General features: G+C 40.6%; 1 protein-coding gene across 1 annotated transcript in view; it reads right to left on the minus strand.

Moving 5' to 3' along the window:
* Positions 1-22056, minus strand: part of TENM3 (teneurin transmembrane protein 3) — a 745099-nt gene that overhangs the window by 115712 nt on the left and 607331 nt on the right. The window contains 1 exon segment of the mRNA XM_049771415.1: positions 17164-17286. Within this exon segment, the coding sequence (XP_049627372.1) occupies positions 17164-17286 (123 nt within the window).

Below are 22056 nucleotides of genomic sequence, written 5' to 3' on the forward strand. Positions count from 1 at the left end.
AACAAAACAAAACAAAACAAAAAAAGAAAGAAACTTCTCTACTGCTCTAGTGCAGTAGCTTTCAGCAGCTGATCCAGTATTCAGGCATGAGATGGCTGAAAATTATTGCTCTGGGTCATAAAAGTTCAAAACTGAGTTGTACTTCCTGAATCAGTGTTACAACGACATCATTTTTGAAAATTTTAAATATTTATTTTTGGAGATAAATAATCATGTTTAGTAATATAATTAGAGAAAGCGAAAACTTAAAAATATATGTTACTGACTTCAATTTAGTTTCCCTTCTATCCAACCATCATTCTTTGTGGAGAAGAAATGAAAATACACAAGACTCATTTATATATTTTTTTTCAGATGCTTTGTGTGGGCACCAACATTTGTCTTCAACTTAGCTTTTCTAATAAAAACTAAGGAAGGGAGAAAAAAGAACCTTAATCAACCTTTACCGACAGCCTGAAATTCATTATGGGTAGTTTTACCTACAACAACCTGAGTTTCAAAATTCAAGACAATCGTATGTTACTAGAGGCCTTTGGATGGTCCTTATATTGCCTTCTAATTAGATGTTCCTTTGGTGTACATGTTAAAAAGATGTTTCCCCATTGCTTCCTCATCTGGCTTTTTCCCCTCCCTTGGGATGTGGGCTTTGGAGGTTAGGAGGAGGAACTGCCATCTTAGCTTGTGGAATGACTGGCTTGTGGGTGAATAGCTTGTGGTGTGAGTTTCTGGCCTGCTATTCCTTCCCAACTGTGTGTGGATTATTTCCTGTGTCAGTTTTGCTGCTAGACCTGCGTCTCTTCTTCTACCTGTATTAGAGGCATGGGGATCCGCCTCCCTCTTTGGGGATTGTGGAATGCACAACCCATCATTTCACAATTTATGAGATCAATAAGATTTGGAGATGAGAAAAAAAACCCAGAAAAGTCTATTATGTGTCCAAAGCAGGAGAACAATGATTTAAACAGAAATTTGCCTAATTTAAAAATTATGTGCCTCGAGATAAACTTTGCTTTGATCATCCCAAAAAGTATTATTTGAAAACACTAAGTTGTGAGAAAACACACTTTGATGGTGATAACAGATAGCAGGAAGAGGAAGGGAAGTTGAGGGGAGGGTTTAAAAGGAGTAATGGGAGGATGTTAACTGAATGGGTGAGGGACACTACTTTTCTGGAAGCTCTCATGACATGGACAGATGATGATGATAAAACCACATCTGAAACGTATGATGCTGAAAACCAATGTGGTTTCATTCAGACATTTTAAGAGAAGGAAAAACAAAGTCTCCAAGCTTTAAATTTGTCTCTTTCGCATAAAATATTAACACAATGAATCACACTAGAGACCTGCTTAGCTTTCAGTTTTAGAACATAAAACTCTACTTACTTATTTTGATTAAAAAGAAATAACCAGCGACCAGGGAACTCACTTTAAAGGGCTGAGATACATGCTTTGCATATGGAAACCCCAGATCTGATTCTCATCAAACACCACCTTATACCTTCCCCCCCAAAGAAAACAAAAACTCAAAACTTCACAAAATCAAACGACCATTTTCTGTGAACTATAAATTGCCATGGATACCATAATACATAGTGCTGTAATTTATAATAAATTCCTAATTCGTTTTTGACTTTGGAACACTTCTATATAAAACTTTAAAAAGAGTACTGTGGAGAGTAACAGCCCCTTGCCCTAATAAGATCTGGTAGGACATGTGTCATATTTAAGTAGAGAATCGACTCATGTTTCGAACTCTTTCTTCAAGTTCAAGCATCACAAAGGCAATGACTTTATTTTCCTGATCTTCTGTTATTATTTGAAGTTTCTGTGATCTGATATTCTGATATTGATCTTACCCATGACTGATCTGAGTGGTTTTTAGTAGTCTTAAGAGTATACCTGTGCTCGGAGAGCTGGTAAGCATGAATGAGAGTAGTTTGTTTTCCCAAATATGATCTTTTCCTAAAAATTTTAGCTCTGGAAAGAGTGCAGGCTGCTTACGTCCTAGAGTGATTTCGGGGAGTTCAAATCCTTCTCACTGGAATGAGCTGGACCCATCTGCTTATCCAGTTAGCCCCAAAGCTAATAAGTTACTAGATGGTCCTTTTATTCCAAAGAAGGTTCTTTGATGAACCAAGGATGACTGGAGATACTTGAATGGACAGTCATAGTTATGGTTTTTTTAAAAAAATCATTTTTCCTTGCTGTTATAATCATCATAGATCATGAAATTATTGAATTAACTAATTAGAGTCCATGGAGCTTGGTTCTTTCTATTTTCCTATTCTGTCCCTCCCTCTTTCCCTTCCTTCTTCTTTTCTCTTTTTCTTTCTCTTTTTCTTTCTTTCTTTCTTTCTCTTTTTCTTTCTTTCTTTCTTTCTTTCTTTCTTTCTTTCTTTCTTTCTTTCTTTCTTTCTTTCTTTCTTTCTTTCTTTCTTTCTTTCTTTCTTCTTTCTTTCTTTCTTTCTTTCTTTCTTTCTTCTTTCTTTCTTTCTTTCTTTCTTTCTTTCTTTCTTTCTCTCTCTCTCTCTCTCTCTCTCCCTCCCTCCCTCCCTCCCTCTTTCTTTCTCTCTCTCTCTCTCTTTCTTTCTTTCTTTCTTTCTTTCTTTCTTTCTTTCTTTCTTTCTTTCTTTCTTTCTTTCTTTCTTTCTTTCTTTCTTTCTTTCTTCTCTTTCTTCTCTTCTTTCTGCCTTTCCTCTTTCCTGTTCTTCCTTTCTTCTTCTTTCCCTCCTCCCTCCCTTCCTCTCCTTTCTTCCCTCTTTCATGCCCTTCTCTCATCCTTTCTCCCTCCTTCTCTCCCTTATTCCCTCCCTCCCTTCCCTCCCCTTTAAAGCATTTTTTAACTTTTATTTTTCTGAACACCTCCAGCATTGATCAGGAACTACTCCTGGTTCTGTGCTCAAGGGTACTGCAGATGGTACTGAGGGACTCATATGCAGTGCCAGGGATCAAACTGTTGTTAGCCACATGCAAGACAAACAACTCAACCCCTGCACTATCTCTCAAGTCCCATGAAGGCATTTAAGTCTTCAACATAAAGAAGAAATGAAGATATTATGAGAAGGGGCTAGATGGTCTGGGAAGGAAGATTGGGTCTGGAACTCTCTCTCTCTCTCTCTCTCTCTCTCTCTCTCTCTCTCTCACACACACACACACACACACACACACACACACACACACACACACACACACACACACACATACACACACTGTGGCTCAGAGCACAAAGCTCCCAGAGTGCCCTATGAGGCAGAAATGAAAGCATTTTTGATGGATGGAATTCCTAGTTCAAGACTCCATTAGACCATGAGGGAGTTAGGGTACATCTTCCTGTCTGATGGATTTCTGTGCAGAGCTTAACCAGATTAAGCATCAGCTGAGAGGCTGGAGAGATAGCGTGGAGGTAAGGCATTTGCATGGTGGTAAGGATGGTGGTTCAAATCCCAGCAGCCCATATGGTCCCCAGAGCCTGCCAGGAGCGATTTCTGAGCATAGAGCCAGGAGTAACCCCTGAATGGTGCCAGCAGTGACCCAAAAGAACAAACCAACCCTCCCCTCCAAAAAGGCATCAGCTGAAATCTAATCTTCAGACTGTGGGAAGGATCGTGTCTGTGAAATGCCCTCACACCTGCAGAATGTTTTGTGACTGCAAAGAACATTAGCAAGGTAAGAAATAAACACATTTGGTGTCCAAGTCACATTTGGCTGGGCTAAGGGCTCGGCTCACAGCTTTGTGTTCAGGTATCATTCCTGGCAAAGCTTGGGTAATCCTATGTGATGCTGGAGTTGAACCTAGGTTGGCCATAAGCAAGGCAAGCACCTTTCCTGCTATAGTACCTCTATGATCTTTATACATTTTTTTCATTGTCTTCCCCTCCCCTCTTTATCTGTTCTTGGGTTATGCCTGCTGGTGCTCAGGCTTATCCCTGATTCTGTGCTCAGGGATCATTCCTTGAAGGACTTGGGGGAGCAATTGTAGTGCTGTGGATTGAACTGGATCAGCTGCATGCAAGGTACATGCCTTTCCTACTGTACTTCACTCCAGCCCCAGGAAAGGTAAGATATACCAGTCCCTTTGCTATATTTAATTAAATTATTTACCGCAAGGCAAAGGGTCTGCTTAGTTTCTCTCTCTCTCTCTCTCTCTCTCTCTCTCTCTCTCTCACTCTCTCTCTCTCCCTCCCTCCCTCCCTCCTTTTCTCTCCTCCCCCCAAACAACAGGGATTCCAAACTGTGAAGGTTCTACAAATGTCTATTCTGTGACTGGAATGGGATACATTAAGCATGCTGACAGAAATATTGAGTTTAATAAGAACCATGTTTAGCAGTGAATTACATAATAGGTATTGCCCACAAATTAAAAGAACTAATTGAAGAAAAGATATTAAAGCTTTCAATATGATAAAAGCATTAAAATATTATAACAACAACGATGAATTAAAATGAACAATAATTCTATATTCTACCCCATTCTCCAAATTCACTAAACAAAATGGCACTAAGTAGAAGAATAACAGGTGTAGTTAGAAGTTGTTTCTTAAGTCATGGCAAAGCCTTTTTGGGCCATATTACACAGAAACAGAGAAAGAAAATTATTGAGAAAGCTATGTAAGGGATTTTTGGAAAGTAGGTAATTGCCAATTCCTTGCTTTTATGAAAACGGAATAAGGAAAAAAAGTAATGGGTTGCACCTTCTAGACCAAGAAACATGCTTTTTTTTTTAAATAGACATAATGTAATTTTTGACATGTGACTAATAAAAATTTCTAAAAATTGGCATTCTTAAAAATGACTCCACTTTCATCTGCTTATTGTGTGGCAATGTATCTTAAGTTTATAGGGAAGGATAATAGTCATATGGGCCCCCAAATTATTTTGTTCTTATGCAAGTAATAGTCATCTAGGAATTCTGATAAGATTTGAGACAGTTGAGCATTTTCAATTCTTTTTTCATATTTAAGAATGATCAAAACCAGCTATCTGTATACTAGATTTGTTACAGGCAAACCATTGTAAGCAAAACAAATAGAGAAGAAAATAAGTTTTTAAGGATGACCCAACTGTATCAAGATCTCAAGAAATTTATTTAATACATTTTATTTTATTTTATTTTATTTTGGTGTTTGGATCACACCCAATAGTGCTCAGGGGTTATTCCTGGCTCTACGTTCAGAAATCGCTCTTCACAGGCTCAGGGGACCATGTGGGATGCCGGGATTGAACCACTGTCCTTCTGCATGCAAGGCAACACCTTACCTCGATGCTATCTCTCTGGCCCCTATTTATTTATTTATTTATTTATTTATTTATTTATTTATTTATTTATTTATTTATTTATTTATTTATTTATTTATTTTTTGGTTTTTGGGCCACACCCGGTAATGCTCAGGGGTTACTCCTGGCTATGTGCTCAGAAGTTGCTCCTGGCTTGGGGGACCATATGGGACACCGGGGGATCGAACCGTCCAAGGCTAGCGCAGGCAAGGCAGGCACCTTACCTTTAGCGCCACCGCCCGGCCCCTCTGGCCCCTATTTAATAAATTTTAATTTAAGTTTCTATCAAAGCATTTTGGCTAAGCTGCAGAGATAGTACAGTGATAGTACAGAGATAGTACCTGTCTTCTAAATACTGAGTTCAATTCCCAGCACCCATAGAACCCCCCTGAGTCCTACCAGGAGTGACTTCTCAGCAGAGCCAGAATTAAGTCTAAGTAAAATTAAAAAAAAAAAAAAGGGGGCCTGGAGAGATAGCACAGCAGCTTTGCCTTGCAAGCAGCCGATCCAGGACCAAAGGTGGTTGGTTCGAATCCCAGTTTCCCATATGGTCCCCCGTGCCTGCCAGGAGCTATTTCTGAGCAGACAACCAGGAGTAACCCCTGAGCAATGCCGGGTGTGCCCCCCCCCAAAAAAAAATGGAGGGCTAAAGTGATGATTGGTAGGGCATTTGCCTTGTATATGGTCAAACCCCAGGGTTCAGTCCCTGCTGTTCCATAAGGTCCCTCAAGCCACTTAGGAGTAATTCCTGAGTACAGAGCCATGAGTAAGTCCTAAGCACCATTGGGTGCAACGCCAAAACAAAATAAATTGTTTCTCATGTTTTTTTTTTTTTTGAGAGTGGAGCACAATTACAAACTAGTTGGAATATCACTGATAGCACTGCTTCCCCTCTGAGACAGGAATCTTATTTGAAAGTGCCCATCAACTTCTATCTTCTTCATTAGGCAATTTAGAATGAACTTAATTTGCAGGAAAGTAAGTCTCTTTCAAGGATGAAGGCAGACCTAACCTCATATTATGATTGGATGGAGGACATGGAAAGATGCCTTAAAATATAGTTATTAGGACTAGCGCTGAGCTCACCCATCTCCAGTCACACATGCGGAGCTCAGGGCAGCCTCAGGGCCAACTAGCTGTGTTGAGTCCAGGGGCCTTCTGAGTTCTGTGCAAGGGTTTGGCTTTGCCCCACTCTGAGCACTGGCTTTCTAAACCTGGCCCTCTCCTTGCACTGAACGAAGTCAAGGAGCTGCCGAGGTCATTGTTGTGCTTTCTCTCTGTGTCAGGACACCATGGACACAGTTGGGAAAATTTGGATAAATACACACAGCCCCTCTTCCTCTGAAGCGCATCGGTCTGTTCCAATCAAAGTCAGACACAGATAATAGATGCCTTTCATCAATGCCCTGCGTTCTAGAAACAGGGCTTCAGAGAAAATGAAAGGAGGGTCACCTCTTTAGGGAACTGTGTCCTCTTTAACAGAGTTCACACCATCCTCAGACTCTCTGAGTTTGAACCTGGGAATGATCATAGGAAACACCAAGGTGGTCCATGTTTTTTAAGACGAGAAGAAGAAGAAGAAGAAAAAGAAGGGGGAGCTGGGGTGGGGGTGAGACAGGCAACAGGGTGCCTGGTCATTCTTGGAAACTCAAAGCTGGTTCTCGCAGGAATCAGACCAATGAAAAGACTACCCAGTGGGAGGGAGAGCTGCATTGTTTTCAGATATAATAGGGCTCCCTTTGGCAGAGTTTCCCCCCTCCCAGCAGCCTGGTGTGTCCATTCTGGAAGTCACCCTGCAGTTGGTTTCACCTGTGAACTGTGACTGTCTCCTTTATCAGTATGTGCCACCAGTCTTCCTGCCTAAAAATATGGTTATCAGAGTGAAATCATAGAAGCACTTGGTGCATCAAGCCCAAATGCCACTCCTCTCCTTCCTATCGGTTTAAGAAAAAATTCAGCAGCTAGGTGCCATAGCTTGCCAGAGTGATCTCTGAGAGCAGAGCCAGGAGCACAGCTGGGTGTGGCCTCCTAAACAAACAAAATTAATCGGCCAGTGGGTGCTTGCCAAAAGCAGCCATTGTAACCAGAGAAAATCGAAGAATTTGGCAAGTCAAGGTGCTCTTGAGGGTAAAGTATATAAGATCATCCTGTCATTGGGGAGGCTTAAGATGTATTTGAAGGTTGTTTTAGGCTATCAGGAAAAAATCACCCCCAATTTTTTTGCCATCTTTACTGATAAAGTGAGAATGCAAGCTTATAGGGGTCAAACCGAAAGAGCAGCAAGAAAGCCACTTGCAGAAGTCAAGCCTCCATGGTCAGGGAGAGAAAATGATGGACCATCGTGACAGTCTAGAGCAGGGGTCCAGTTCACTGTCCCTCAAACCATTGGACGGTCTGACTATAGTAAAAACAAAACTTATGAACGAATTATTACGCACACTGCATATATCTTATTTTGCAATGAAGAAACAAAACAGATACAAATACAATATGTGGCCCGAGGGTCATAGTTTGAGGACCACTGGTCCAGAGGAATAAAGAGTTGGGGAGAATTAGGAAGCAAGGTTAACAATACAGGCAATCAAACTTCTAGAACCATAAAGAAAGACTATCCTAGGCTTCGTCCTATGGACTGTGCAAATATCAAGAGCTCTAGCTACAGAGGCCTGATTTTGTCATCCATAACTGATTAGAAAGTTTCTTGGCACCATAAAAAGACATTGGGGTGTAAAAATGAGTGTGTTTCTAACTTCCCCAATACTTACTGTGCCTATGCAAAAAAAAAAAAAAAAGCACAAAACCTTGACACCCCAGCCCTCCTTCCTCTTTTTTTTTTTTTGTTCTCATGGTCATGATTTGATTTGTTGTTGTTGTTGTTGTTCTTGTGCTTTTTTATAGTCCCTGGTTTTGTTTGTTTCTTTTTTTTTCCCTTTCCACTTTGAATTGATATTTATAACCTCTAGACAAACTCCTCCAAGTTTTTTTCTTCATTTTTTCTTTTCAAACAGAACCACATAACTTGAATCATCTTGTTCTGCCCCATAAATTGAGGGGAAAAAATGGTACCAGGACCAAACAGTCATATGAACATTGAGTAGAAATAAAAAAGTGATCAGACTTATATACCAAACACAAAGTAAATGACAACAGAATCTATATCCAATCTACAATAAGCTATACACAGAGGGGACCAGTGACATGAACAGTCCCGGGCAAAGGAGGAAGATATGGGATGTCTTCTGGGAACAGGGGGTGGGAGGACAACACTGGTGGTGGGAAAGCCTCTGATTCATTGTCACTATATACCTTAAATATTACTGTGAAAGATTTGTAATTCACTTTGTTCATAATAAAAAGTAAAATTAAATTAAATTAAACATTAAAAGAAAACCGAAAAAAAAACAATTACAGGCAACCAAAAGTTCATCTTACAAATCTCTGTCCTAACCCTAGCTTCATTTCTGGACTTGGACATAACCTATGCTTTTCTGTTTGCTTATTTTTACGGCCTGCATTTTTATGAACACCCCCACACCATCACAACATCTTGGATGCGGTTGGTTATAACACAAGCAAAGTGGAATGAAGAAGGACCACCTTATAAACCTAGTTTAGTAGACAAAATTAACACAGCACCCAATTAAAGACTGCCTGACATTGCAAATACTATCAATATCTAGTTAGATATTGAGCTCCTGGGAGGCAGAGATAGTTCAGGAGAAAGGTAAAGTAGTTGTTTCCAATGGCCAAACCTGGCTTAATCCCTGCACCACAAGCCATCCCCTGCACTACTGAGCATTGACCGGCCTAATCCCAAACCTAAATAAATCAAACCCTGCTCCCAGTGGCCCTATTCCTTCAAGTCACAATCTTCTAATCCATGATCCTTCACTTTGCTGCAAAATCTCACTTTCTGAAAGCATCCAGTATTTGGGAAAATAAATACAACAGCATATATCATATAAAACCCGAAGGTAGCAAGTTTATTATGTTTAAGTAGGCTAATGTCTCTACATATACATATACTACATATGTAGTCTCTTACATATATCTCTACTTATACAGATAAATGCAGACACATAGACAATGTGTAGCTTTCTTATTTGTACCAATACCAAAAAGGGCTTTGCATTTGTTTTTAAGTTAGGAGTCATTTATCAGAATCATATTAACTAAAATTTATAGTTTTTCAATTCTGTCTTATAGCATCCCACATGATCTAATGTTAAATGTTGGTACCTCTCTTACTGCTCCTTTGAAATAATGCTAGGGCTTTTGGTAGTTCTGTTTTTCTTCTTATGCATTTTCTACCTCATTGTCATCACTGTTACATTTCTTTCTGGCCTTAGCATTTACGTGCTCTCGGAACACCTATGACTGTCCAATATTCTCAGAACCTTGCTCCATGCATAACACATCATATGTGCTCAGTAAAGAAACAGGGAATAAATGAATGCTCTGCATTCCAGGCCACAAAAGTAAAAAAGACACCTTTAATCAAATTCAAACAACTAAACATCTAAATAACCAATGCTAGGATTTCTATTACCACTTCAGGTGATTTCAACTATGCTGACACAAGGTTCTATCTTCAGGATTTTTTTTTTACTACAAATTACAAACATTACAAAGAAAAGGTACTCATTATTGACAAGCATCCAATATTGGACACACATCCAATATCCAGTGAGCCTCACCTGACAAACATTCTCCAATTTAAGCTCACTGCTCACTTATGAAGAGAAAGGAGGTTAGAAGGTTAGTCGTTAAAAGCCACGCAAGGAACAAAGAGCTTCAATTTTTTTTTTTTTTTGGCTTTTGGCTTTTGGGCCACACTCTTCGGTGCTCAGGAGTTACTCGTGGCTAACTGCTCAGAAATAGCTCCTGGCAGGCATGGGGTACCATATGGGACACTGGAATTTGAACCAACCACCTTAGGTGCTGGGTCGGCTGCTTGCAAGGCAAATGCCGCTGTCCTATCTCTCCGGCCCGAGCTTCAATTCTTAACCAAACTCCTGTACTGACAACGGCCCTGCATGTACTTCCTCCCAGGCACTGTGCTGGGCCATGTATCGATTTCATCTCATTTCTGTCATACTATTTTCACTCATGCATTGGACAACACCATTACAGGTCAATAACAATACTCAGAGCTTGGGCCAGAGCATAACCAAGTAGAAGGGATTCTTCACCTTATATGCTAGTCAGAAAAATATACATCATGACTTAATAGTGATGGCTTTACATTACTTAAGTTGTTCCTATTTTTTTTTTTATTGAACCCATTGTGATTTACAAAGTTTTCTATAGTAGGTTCTCAGACATACAATGTTTTAGGACCAATACATTAGCAGTGTCGAATTCCTCCACCATTGTTCCCAGAGTCTATCCTATGCCATCACCTCCAATCACCCAGGCTGCCGGCAAGACAGGCCCATTTTAAATTTTAGCTATTAAAATTTGGGTTTCATGTCATTGCTGTTGACTCTATTTTATGTCCCTGTTGCTTGTTTACACTCATTATTCCAGACCTTTCTGGACGGGAAGAAAAGCAATGTACAAGAATTTCTATTATGAAGAGGTCCAGCAGGATATTGTGAGCTCCAAAGTGTTTTGGAGCTAAGGCACAAGTAAAGTGATAAGCAAGGAGCTCACCACATCCCTAGAGTAGGGGTTCTTTAATCCGGATAGAGATGGAAAGATGCAAGAGTGAATGTGTTAAGAGATGACAGGCTGGGTGGTTGAATAGGGGAAGTGAGGAAGAAGGAAGAAGTTCAATATCATTCCTAGATCCTCCATCAGAAAATTAGAAGAAACATTATGACATTACCTGAACCTAGAAAGACCAGAAGGAGAGGTAAATATAGAAAGAAAAATTGCTATGTGAACTGTTTTTCCGACAATATCCTCCCAAAAGTAGCTATCACCTTTATACTCCTTTTCTCTAGCTCTGTTTGGTTAAGGCCCATCAGAAATTTCATTCTTTTTCCTCTAAGTCAAGAACCATCTTACTCATTTTCTTGACCAACTGAAGGTTATAGAAATGTCATCTTGGGTGGTCCAAAGTCATACCTCCTAAGAAGTCTTATAATGCCTGACTGGATCTTCTGGAATGTTCTCTCTGGGGATAATGCTCTTCAGAGCCAACTGCTATGCTTTGAGAAGTACAAGTCACGTGGAAAATTGTTTTAGCTGCTCCAGTCCATAGTCACAGTGGAGTCCCAGCTAAAGGATGGCATCAGCTGCCAACCATGTGGGCAAGCTGGCAGTTCAGTGGAGCTTTCCAACAGACGCTGCTGACATGGCAAGCAATTGCCAGAGATGCCCCAGAGAAAAACCCAGGAACTGTTTGGTCAATCACACAACTGTGAGTGGATAACAAATTGTCCTTTGAAGCCACAGAGTTTCAATGGGGCCTGCTATGGTTAGAGATAACCACAGTCAGGGGTGGGCTCTATTTTAGACAAGTGGAGTTAGAGAACCTTGGAAGACTCCCAACTGGGGCTGTTTAAAACTTTCAAACATGCAGTGATGCCATTCTAGGAGAGAGATTTAGGCTGCCTCTGCACAGCCCAGACTAGAACTCCAGCCAGAAGAAGCAATAGTCTTAAAAAGAGCATAGCCATGGAAATTCTCAGAGATCCAGGAGAAGATGGCCAATCAGCTAAGAAAAGGGAGACATCACTGCCCAAAAGGTAGGGAACCAGAACGAAGGTGTGTATCATAGATGCTAAGGGAAAGATCTCTCAGTTCAGAGGAAAAGGTTAAATAGGAAACGATTCCCAGAACTTCCAACAGTCAAGAGGGAAAGGATCCTTTTTACTAATAGAAAGGGGTATCCATCATCTGGAAGGAAGGGATCCATAATACTGACAGAAGGGGATCCATGATACTGATAGGAAAGTGTGATCCATGATATTGACAGGAAGGGGGATCATTATGCTGACAGGAAGAGATCCATTATACTGAAAGAAGAGGGAATCCATGATATTAATAAGAAAGAGGAATCCAGGCCCAGAGAGATAGCACAGCGGCGTTTGCCTTGCAAGCAGCCGATCTAGGACCAACGGTGGTTGGTTCGAATCCCGGTGTCCCATATGGTCCCTCATGCCTGCCAGGAACTATTTCTGAGCAGACAGCCAGGAGTAACCCCTGAGCACCTCCGGGTGTGGCCCAAAAACCACAAAAGAAAAAAAAAGAGGAATCCATGATAGACAGTAAGGGGATTCATGATATTGATAGGGAGATCATGATACTGATAGGAAGGGATCCATGATACTAACAAGAAGAGGATCCATGATACTAATAAGAAGGAGAATCCATGATACTGATAGGAAAGGGGATCCATGATACTGATAGGAAAGAGGATCCATGATACTGATAGGAAAGGGGGATCCCTGATATTGATAGAAAAGGGGATCCATGATAAATAGGAAAGGGATCGATGATATTGACAGGAAGGGGCATCATGATACTGACAGGAAGAGATCCATGATACTGACTGGAAGGGGGATTCATGATACTGACAAAAAGGGAAAAATCCTTCTTGTCATGCAAATCCATGCTATTGACAGGAAGGGGAAACAATGATACCGATGGGAAGGGGATCCATGATACTGACAGAAAGGAAGGGACCAATGATACTGACATTCAATCAACAAGCCCAGAAGACAGTGAACAGAGGCCTTTAGAGAGTTTTGTGCAAGAGAAGACAGAATACTCACTGCAGTTCACATAAGCTGGGCCAAATGAGGAGAGTAGACTATGGGGAGCAGAATAGCTAAGTATTCCTCTTGAGAGGCTTTCACATGTTCAGACACTGAATGGGAAGACCCAGAGGGAAGTGGGACATTTTTGCAGTTAGTACTGCTTTACGATTACTCCTTGCTCTGTGCTCAAGAATCATTCCTGGTAGGGCTCAGGGTACCTATGTGGTGCCGCGATGGGCAAGTGCTATTCCTCAAGCCCAGAGAAGATGGGATTTTGAAACTCAACAGTGGAATCATGAATATTCATAGGCTAAAGAAACAGTACAGTGAGTAGAGCACTTGCCTTGCACACTGCCAACTTGGGTTAAATCCTGAGCACCCCACAATTCCTCTCAAGACTAATCTTGGTCCCATTAGGACTCAAGTTTCATCAGTCTGTCAGGACTGATCTTGAGTATAGAACCAGGAGTAAGCCTTGATTGAGCACTGTTGGCTGTGACCCAAAAACAAACAAGCAAAAAAAAAAAAATCATGAAGGTAAGAGTTTTATCATCAGAGAAAATGGCAAGAACACAGGTAAGCTTACGCACAGATTCAATTCACTGGTAATTCAGACCCGCCAATGGTTTCTGAGTACTTGTTGTAGAGCAGAAAGCACAGCCCTATGCAGAGGGAGCTGTGAGCCATGAGCCTAGGAAAGATCTAGAATAGTGAGGAGTGAGAGGCAGGACCCTGGCATGAGTGAGCACAGCAGGGCGCCCAGTTGGGAGAAGAGGAGGAGGCAGAGAAAGATAATCATTAGTCCCTTTTCTCAAATGAGGAAATGGAATTTCTAAGAGGTTAAGTAACTTGCTGGTGGTTACCAAGTAAACAAACAAAAGAGGGAACATTTGAATATAGGCCTGTGTGATTCTTTCCAGAACATTAGGCTAAACGAATTTTTTGGTCCTGGGGAACCATTTGAGTTTCGGGAGAAATGCTGGTGTTGGAGTGGAAAACTCTATTCTTCCAGCTTTATTCACTCTGGCCACGTTGATCAATTTTTATAAAGGTCCCTTCCACCCCCCAACTGGGACATCTCACACAGACCACATGCAGGGATTTCTCAGGGATCATTAGAAAAGTGCATCCTGGACAGAAATTCTCCCTTTCAGTACAAAACACCATTGAGCAGCTTCTGCTTAATACAAACTGCAACACCATTCTCTGGGTAGCTGATGGCACCTAAGTTACCAAGATCATGTCTGAAATATTTATAAAAACAAGAATAAATGGAGCGTATGCTTGGGTGTACTGCATTGAGAAGAATGAGAAGCCAGGAGGTAATTTTCTCACTCTGAAGTACAGTTAATTCTCTTTGCTTTGTTTGGAGTTCTAAAGGATTCTTAAGGGTTCTTAAATCTCCTAGAATTTCTAAAGAGAACATGGGATGGGTTCAGGGACTCCCTCCTTGCAAACAGAAGTACTTCCTTGTCCTGAGGGCAGGTGGGTAAGCATGTTCAGAGATAGTCATGAAAAGTCTTTCCTTGAAAAAACAAAACAAAACAATGAGAATTTACTTAGGATTTGCATGTATGTGCGTGTGTTTGTGGGTGGGAGTTACTCTGAGAAAAAAGAGGAGGAAAATACTAAATGATGATGACTATTTAGGCTGCCTTCTGGTCAAGTTTCTGGCCTAAGAAGTCACAGGAGGTATCTTAGAAGTCTAGGTATCTTAGGTATCTAGGAAGGTATATTGTGGTTTATAAAGCCTTAGGGTCTGTGTCATAATTGTTGAGACAGACACTAAGCACTTAAATGGAAACTACCTTGGTTCAACAAAAAAGGAATCCCTTTTGCTCTAGTTGTCACATTTCCTCCTCCTCTCTTGGGCCCGATTCAAAAAAAATTTTTTTTTGGTTTTTGGGCCACACCTGGTAACACTCAGGTGTTACTCCTGACTATGGGCTAGGAAATCGCTCCTTGCTTGGGGGACCATATGGGACACTGGGGGATCGAACCGCTGTCCGTTCTAGGCTAGCACACAGACGCCTTACGGCTTGCGCCACTGTTCCAATCCCCCAATTCAATTTTTGACTCTCCTTGAGGTCCCTCATCTCCTGTACCTACCTATTGGCCCATATTGGGACCTTAGGACAATCATCTTAATTGCATTTATGTGAACCTAAATAAACCATTTTCGGGGAGTCCAAAGATGCTGAATTGTGTTGATCCTATTTCCTTGTCGGTCCCAAGGGGAGGCTAATCATTTTTCTTGCAGAGCTGAGAGACCAAGTCCCTGGATCAAGGTGCTAGCATCAACAGGAGAAAGAGTTAGGCTTTGGGGAACATATAAGATGGGCAAGATACTAGAAACCATCAGGGAGGCCATGGAGGCCCTGGGAAGCCTTGACTTATTTTGCCCAATCTTCAGATGGTCAGAGCCCTGTTCCACATTCCTTTAAACATAAAAAGTGACAAGGATATGGGGGCATCAATAAAAAGACCCCGGAAGCTGCCTTCTCCTTCGCATAATTTCTTTAGTCTGGAAGCAAGTTCCCAGCATGTGTAGTTCATAACGCCACCAGCCAACCCCATCAAGAGGCAGTTTAGACAGAAATTCTATCCAAACTCCCCCAGAGTTCTCTGGTGTTTCTCTACTTCTTACCTTTGTTTAGTGGCATTATTAGATTTGAACAAAGTTTAATTACCAAGTTAGTTTAACTTGATTCTCTCCCTAAATTGTGCAGAATTAAGGACAAAAGAGAAAGACAAAGTAGAGGGACATTCCCATCTTGTCATAGGTATCTAAGATCATGTGAAGGGGGGAACCATTCACAGAAGGTGAGGATCAAAGTGTCAGACTATCTTCTGATAGTTTTCCAGAGACTCCTTTCCTTGGTTTCTAGGTAATGGAAGATCTGCTTGAACCTCAAATCTGGGTTCAAGTCCTTCTCTTGAGCTTCTGTAAAATGTCCCCTTATCCCCCACCCCCCAGTTTTAACCAGTGAAGTTTTCCTTATTCCTGCCTCAATAGTCTGCCTCAATAGTCCCAGATAGCCACTGTCACCCCAGGCATGGTAACATCTCAACCACCATGTGGGAGGTTTCTGGAAAAAGCAGAACTCATGAATAGATCCAGGGATGGGAATGGGAGTTTACCATTACTGGGAAGGTATAGGTAGGATCTAAAATTCTTTGCCCACCTAAAAAGGAACACAGTTTTATTGTAAGAATAAAATAGAAGACAGGAACATAAAAGACTGAAAAGAAAAAGAAAACAGAGTGGAGGAAACAAGCCTAACCACAGTAGATGGGAGGTATGAGTCAGCAGTACATAAGTGAGTGAATAATATCACATATAAATAGCAGAAATAATAGCAGATAAATATCACATATAAGTAGCAGCTTCCTTCTACTCTTGCAAACAATCTCTTGCACAGACAGTGGGTAACTAAATGCTCAATGCCAAAGGGTAAGAACTTGGAAATATTTAAAGGCCACAACACTGTAATGTATCGTGTGATAGGCAGGCATTCTGACCTGGCTGCTTTGAGAAATCAAGTATTATGACATTTTTCAAAAAAGACAGACGATGCCAAATGCCCAGCTGTTCATCCATGAAAAATAGTAGCTAGGAACACCTCATAACAACATTCAGAAGGATAAAGATGTTTTGTAAGATGTTTCTATTAGATAGATGAAACACAGCATTTTCCAACCTCTTTCAAGTGCATTTTAATTCAGAAACCAAATAACTTCAAAGTCTGTTGAGCTCAAGTGCAAACTTTTAAGGATTTAGCAAAAGGGCAACTAGAGAGGAAAGACTGAAAAAGAAAGTGCTCATTCTTTCACGTGTTTTATATTTAAAGGTTTTCCAGAGCAAAATTAACATAATATTTCAATTCTATATACTAGATAAAGAAAAGCATCAGATACTCCAGATAAATAGGCTTTAATTTGGTGTATAAAAGAAAAGAAATGCCCCCAATGAAAAAGTCAAGAAAATCATTTTATTCTGATTCTCAAAATGTGGTTTTTTAAATATTCACAGAAAGCACTGATTAAAGGGTGATGCCTTCATTTCCACGCATTTTCCTTCTCCCATATTAAAGGGGATATAGCACAAGTTAAAAGTGAAAACGTGTATGGAAAAGAAACGTGAAATGGAACCTAAGCAATATCATTCTTCCTCTTACCATTGTCGCCGGAAGGTAATGAGACAGTGTTGGTTGGCATGGTCTCAGAATTCACTTTTCCGTTCTCAAATGTGTCATTTTCTGTCTGCTGTAACTGCCAGTTGAGGCCAAATAGATGCATTGCTGGGGGGTGGGGGAGAGAGAAGAGAACAGCAATTGTTTAAAAGTCTGTGACTTTTAGCTACAATAGCAAATGAAAATATGTTTCGAGCAAGCACCAAGTAAATGGAATGCTCGATTTACCATGTTCTGAAATACCAAGGATAATTGCCAAGTAAAAATCACAAAGTGTTCTTTCAACCTTCACCACTTATAGAACAACTCAGAGCTATGCACAGCCTTTTCACCTTGACACAATTATTGGGCATTACCTATTGGGCATTACTCCATTAATGATTGGGGTTAATGGGTCCCAGGAAGCACTTAGGAATAAAGCATTATTTGTTCTACTTTACCCAATTCTTCACCGTCTTTTGGGCAACCATGGGCCCATGGTGAACTTAGTTGCCTGTGAACAGATTTTGTTGTTGTTGTTGTTTTGTTTTTGGGCTACACCCATTGATACTCAGGTGTTACTCTTGGCTATGCGCTCAGATATCTATCGCTCCTGGCTTGGGGGAACCATATGGGACGCCAGGGGATCAAACCAAGGTGCATCCTAGGCTAGCTCTTGCAAGGCAAATGCCTTACCTTTAGCGCCACCACTTCGGTCCCAGTGTAAATAGATTTTTGTTGTAAAAACATGAATACTCCAAATTATGAGTTGTCATCTTGGAGTTGACCATATTCAATCAAGTTCAATCATTACTTCCTGCCAGGGCATTTCACTTTTGAGTTTCTGAGGAGGTTGTCCCAAATTTCTCAATGTTGTTTTTATTTGATGAGTGGATTTTAGGTTTTGGTACTTGAGTGCTGCTCCTGTCTAGATGCTCTGGAGAGACTCTTGGTAGTACCAGGGGCAAGTAGGGAATATTACACATGGCTCTGGGTGCTCAGATTCAGGTCTCTGGTATTCTAAGCATATGCTTCAGCTTTGGGCCATATCCTTGACTTGTGGGGTACTATGGACACATGTAAAGCAGCCATCTTAATGCCTGACGTAACTATCTGGCTCAAATTTTGTTATAACTCTGTGTGTGTGTGTGTGTGTGTGTGTGTGTGTGTGTGTGTGTGTGTGTGTGTGTGTGTGTTTGGTCACTTACTGGGCTACTTGGTAGTGCTCAAGGTCTATTCCTTACTCTGTGTTCTGGAGTGACCCCAGGAAGTGCTCCAGGACCATAGGTTATCCCAGGAACTTGAACCAGGTCAGCTAAAACACCCATATGCAAGGCATGCTTGTGCTTTACCTCCTAGAATTTCTCCAGTATAAGTTTTATCAGTTTTGGGACTGGGAAGGTGGCGCTAGAGGTAAGGTGTCTACCTTGCAAGCGCTAGCTTAGGACGGACCTCGGTTGGATCCCACATCCCTTATGGTCCCTTATGGTCCCCCCAAACCAGGGGCGATTTCTGAGCACATAGCCAGGAGTAACCCCTGAGCGTCAAATGGGTGTGGCCCCCCACAAAAAAAACAAAACCCAACAACAACAAAAAAAGTTTTATCAGTTTTAAATATTTATTGTCTTATGTTAAAATATTTAGAAAATAAAAAGGGGGGGTGGAGAGATAGCATAGTGGCAGGGCATTTGCCTTGCACAAAGCCGACCCAGGAAGGACCCGGGTTCTATTCCTGGCATCTCATATGATCCCCAATCCTGCCAGGAGAGATTTCTGAGTACAGAGCCAGGAGTAACCTGAGTGCTGCTGGGTGTGGTCCAAAAACAAAAACAAAAACATTTAGAAAAGAAATCATTATAAGACCATACAATTAGAAACATAAATGTGATCACCAAGAACAAGAACAACCAGTGATGGCATGGATGTGGGAGGAAGGAACTCTCATTCACTGCTGGTGGGAATGCTGTGTAGTACAGCCTTTCTAGAAAACAATATGTATAGTCCTCAAAGAACTGGAAATTGAGCTCCCATATATGATCCAGCAATACCACTACTTGGGATATGTACTAGGAACACAAAAACACATACAAAAATACTCTCTGCATTTCTACGTTCATTGCAGCACTATTTACAATGGCCAGAATCTAGAAACAACCCAAGTACCTGACAACAGATAAGTGACCAAAGAAATTCTACACAGTGAAATACTACAATGCTATTAGGAAAAACGAAGTCATGAAATTTGCCTATACATGGATGGTGAGTGAAATGAGTCAGAGGAAGAGAGATAGACACAGAATAGTCACATTCATCTGTAGGATAAAAAAATAAAAGACAAAAATAAAAAAAAGACAGCATGGTAATAAAATCCAGAGATAAGAGGACTAGTCCATGATATAAAGCTTACCACAAAGAGTGATAAGTACATTTAGAAAAATAACTGCATCAACTATTATGACAATGATAGTGAGAAAGAGAAATACAATACTTGTCCTGAAGGCAGGCAGGTGGTGGGGAAGGAGGGAAATGGGGACAACTGTGGCAGAAAAGTTGCGCTGGTGAAGGAAGTGTACATCCTATGACTGAAACCCAATTACAGACATGCTTGTAACCACAGTGCCTAAATAAAGAAAAAGGTTTTTTTCCCTTGCTTTTTGGGCCACACCCAGTGACATTCAGGAGTTACTCCTGATTATGTGCTCAGAAATCGCTCCTGTCTTGGGGGACCATATGGAACACCCAGGGATCAAACCACAGTCAGTCCTAGGTTAGCATGTGCAAGGCAAATGCCCTACCACTTGTGCCACGGCTCCAGCCCCAAAATAAATTATTAAAAAATAAACATAAATGTTATATATATCAATATGTACTTTTGCCCCATTTATTGCATATACATATCTAAACTATTACGCAAATTCATTATGCATTTCTTCAAATACAGAAGAATAATCACTGTCTATTACCCATCAACATTTAATGCAACCTTCTGCCATATTCTACAGGAGAGACTTGAAGAGTTAAAACCATAAGGACAAACTAAACAGACAAGACTCAGTAATGGCAACTTAGCATGTCACCAAGGAGGACTTTTTCAGCCTTATGTTGCTAACCACACATGTTAGAATTGACCAGAGAGGTTCAAAAAGACACAAGAGCAGAAAATCCAAGTGAGAGGCAGAGAGAAGACCCTGCTGGGTAAGGTTCTAGCTCCTAACTCTGGGGTGAAAAGAAAGGCCCAAGGCAGGGATCATAGAGTGAGGCCTTCAGAGTCATTGCATTTGGGTTTAATCCTCAATGGGAGTTGGACAAATAAGGTAATCCGTGAAGTAATCAGTTGGTGTAAGTAAACCATTAGGCTTAATGAGGCTGGCTCCACCTACCTTAATTGAGATGAACTTTCTAGATGGTATAGATGAAGCAAGACCATTCTGTCTACAGGAATTCCATTGATTTAGTCCATCTTTTACATGCTGCAACTGCCTGGAATCCTCTGATGTGATGCATCCCATAAGTAATTCTTTTATCTTGACTCACTAAATCCTACTTCTGGGTGGGAAAGGTAAAGGTGGAAGATACTTGCATTGCATGTGGCCTAACTTGGTTCTGTCCCTGGTACCCATATGGACCCCTGAACACAAAAGTAAACAATATGCGATACTGGGTATATGTGTGCCCAACCTCACCGCTAAATTTTATTTTCGATCATTTTTGTATTTTATTTATCTTAGTTATTCTGTTACCTTATAGGCAGGTGTGACTATGCATATGTCAGAGAAATGAGTTGTTTTCCGAGGATTTAAAATGTAAACAAATTCACTCATGAACTTGAAAGTAGTAATTTAAGGGCATAATGAATAAAAAGAAGGCAAATACCTAAAAGACTCAGAGTAGGCTGATGTGTTCATGATTCATTCATGATTTCTTGATGAAAATACTGGCTGGAAAGCAGTTGAGTAAAGCCCATTAGACTGATTTTTATTTTAAAAGACTCAACAGTTTAGGGCTATTTTATTCCCTATTTTATTTCACCTTTATTAATCATAGTTGATATAAAATTATGCTACTGTAAGAAACATACCAAACCCTATATATGCCAAACCCTCCACTCCCTCTACCCTATAGAGCTGTCATCACACCCTCTCTCAGTTAGAAGCTACCCAAGTTATTTAACATTCTGTTTTTTTCACAGATGAAATCCCAGGCTTCACTGACCCTTGAATCTCCAGACTGTCAACTTGGAACGACAAGGTGTAACTTCCTATGTGACTAAGTGATGTGGCGCTTGAGTAGTAGAATGCCATGAGTTTTTGAGACTCTTCGCTTGAGACTTTGTCCTGGGTTACAGGCATTTCAGCAACTGGTGAATGAAACAAAGGGAGCTAGTTCTGCACCAGAAATTAAAGGTGTGAGTGAACAGCAAAATCTGGGCAGAAAAGCCTGGATATCCCAATGGGGCCCAAGTTTCCATTCAGAATAACCAACCAAGGCCAGAGCGATAGTACTGCAGGTAAGATATTTGCCTTGCAAGTGGCCAACCTGCGTTCCATTCTTGAGCACCACCAAGAATAATTCCAAGATAAATAATAATAATAATAATAAGAATAATAAGAATAATAATTCCAAGATAATAATAATAATAAGAATAAGAATAAGAATAAGAATAATTCCAAGATAATGCCAAGATAAAGTAAGCTCTGACCATTGCCAGGTGTTACTTGGTTTGGGGTGGCCCAAAACCCAAACAAAAATAACAACAACAAAGAAATATGGACTATAATTGTAAACTCATATGTAACATAGAAAGTCATTCTGAACAATAGACATGTTTATCCTATTGGTTATAATAGCCTTTGAAAAGCAGAGATAATTCCTGAGACCTGAGTACAGAAGCCAAGTGTT

The sequence above is a fragment of the Suncus etruscus genome, chromosome 4, assembly GCF_024139225.1.
Source record: "Suncus etruscus isolate mSunEtr1 chromosome 4, mSunEtr1.pri.cur, whole genome shotgun sequence".
Lineage (NCBI taxonomy): Eukaryota > Metazoa > Chordata > Mammalia > Eulipotyphla > Soricidae > Suncus > Suncus etruscus.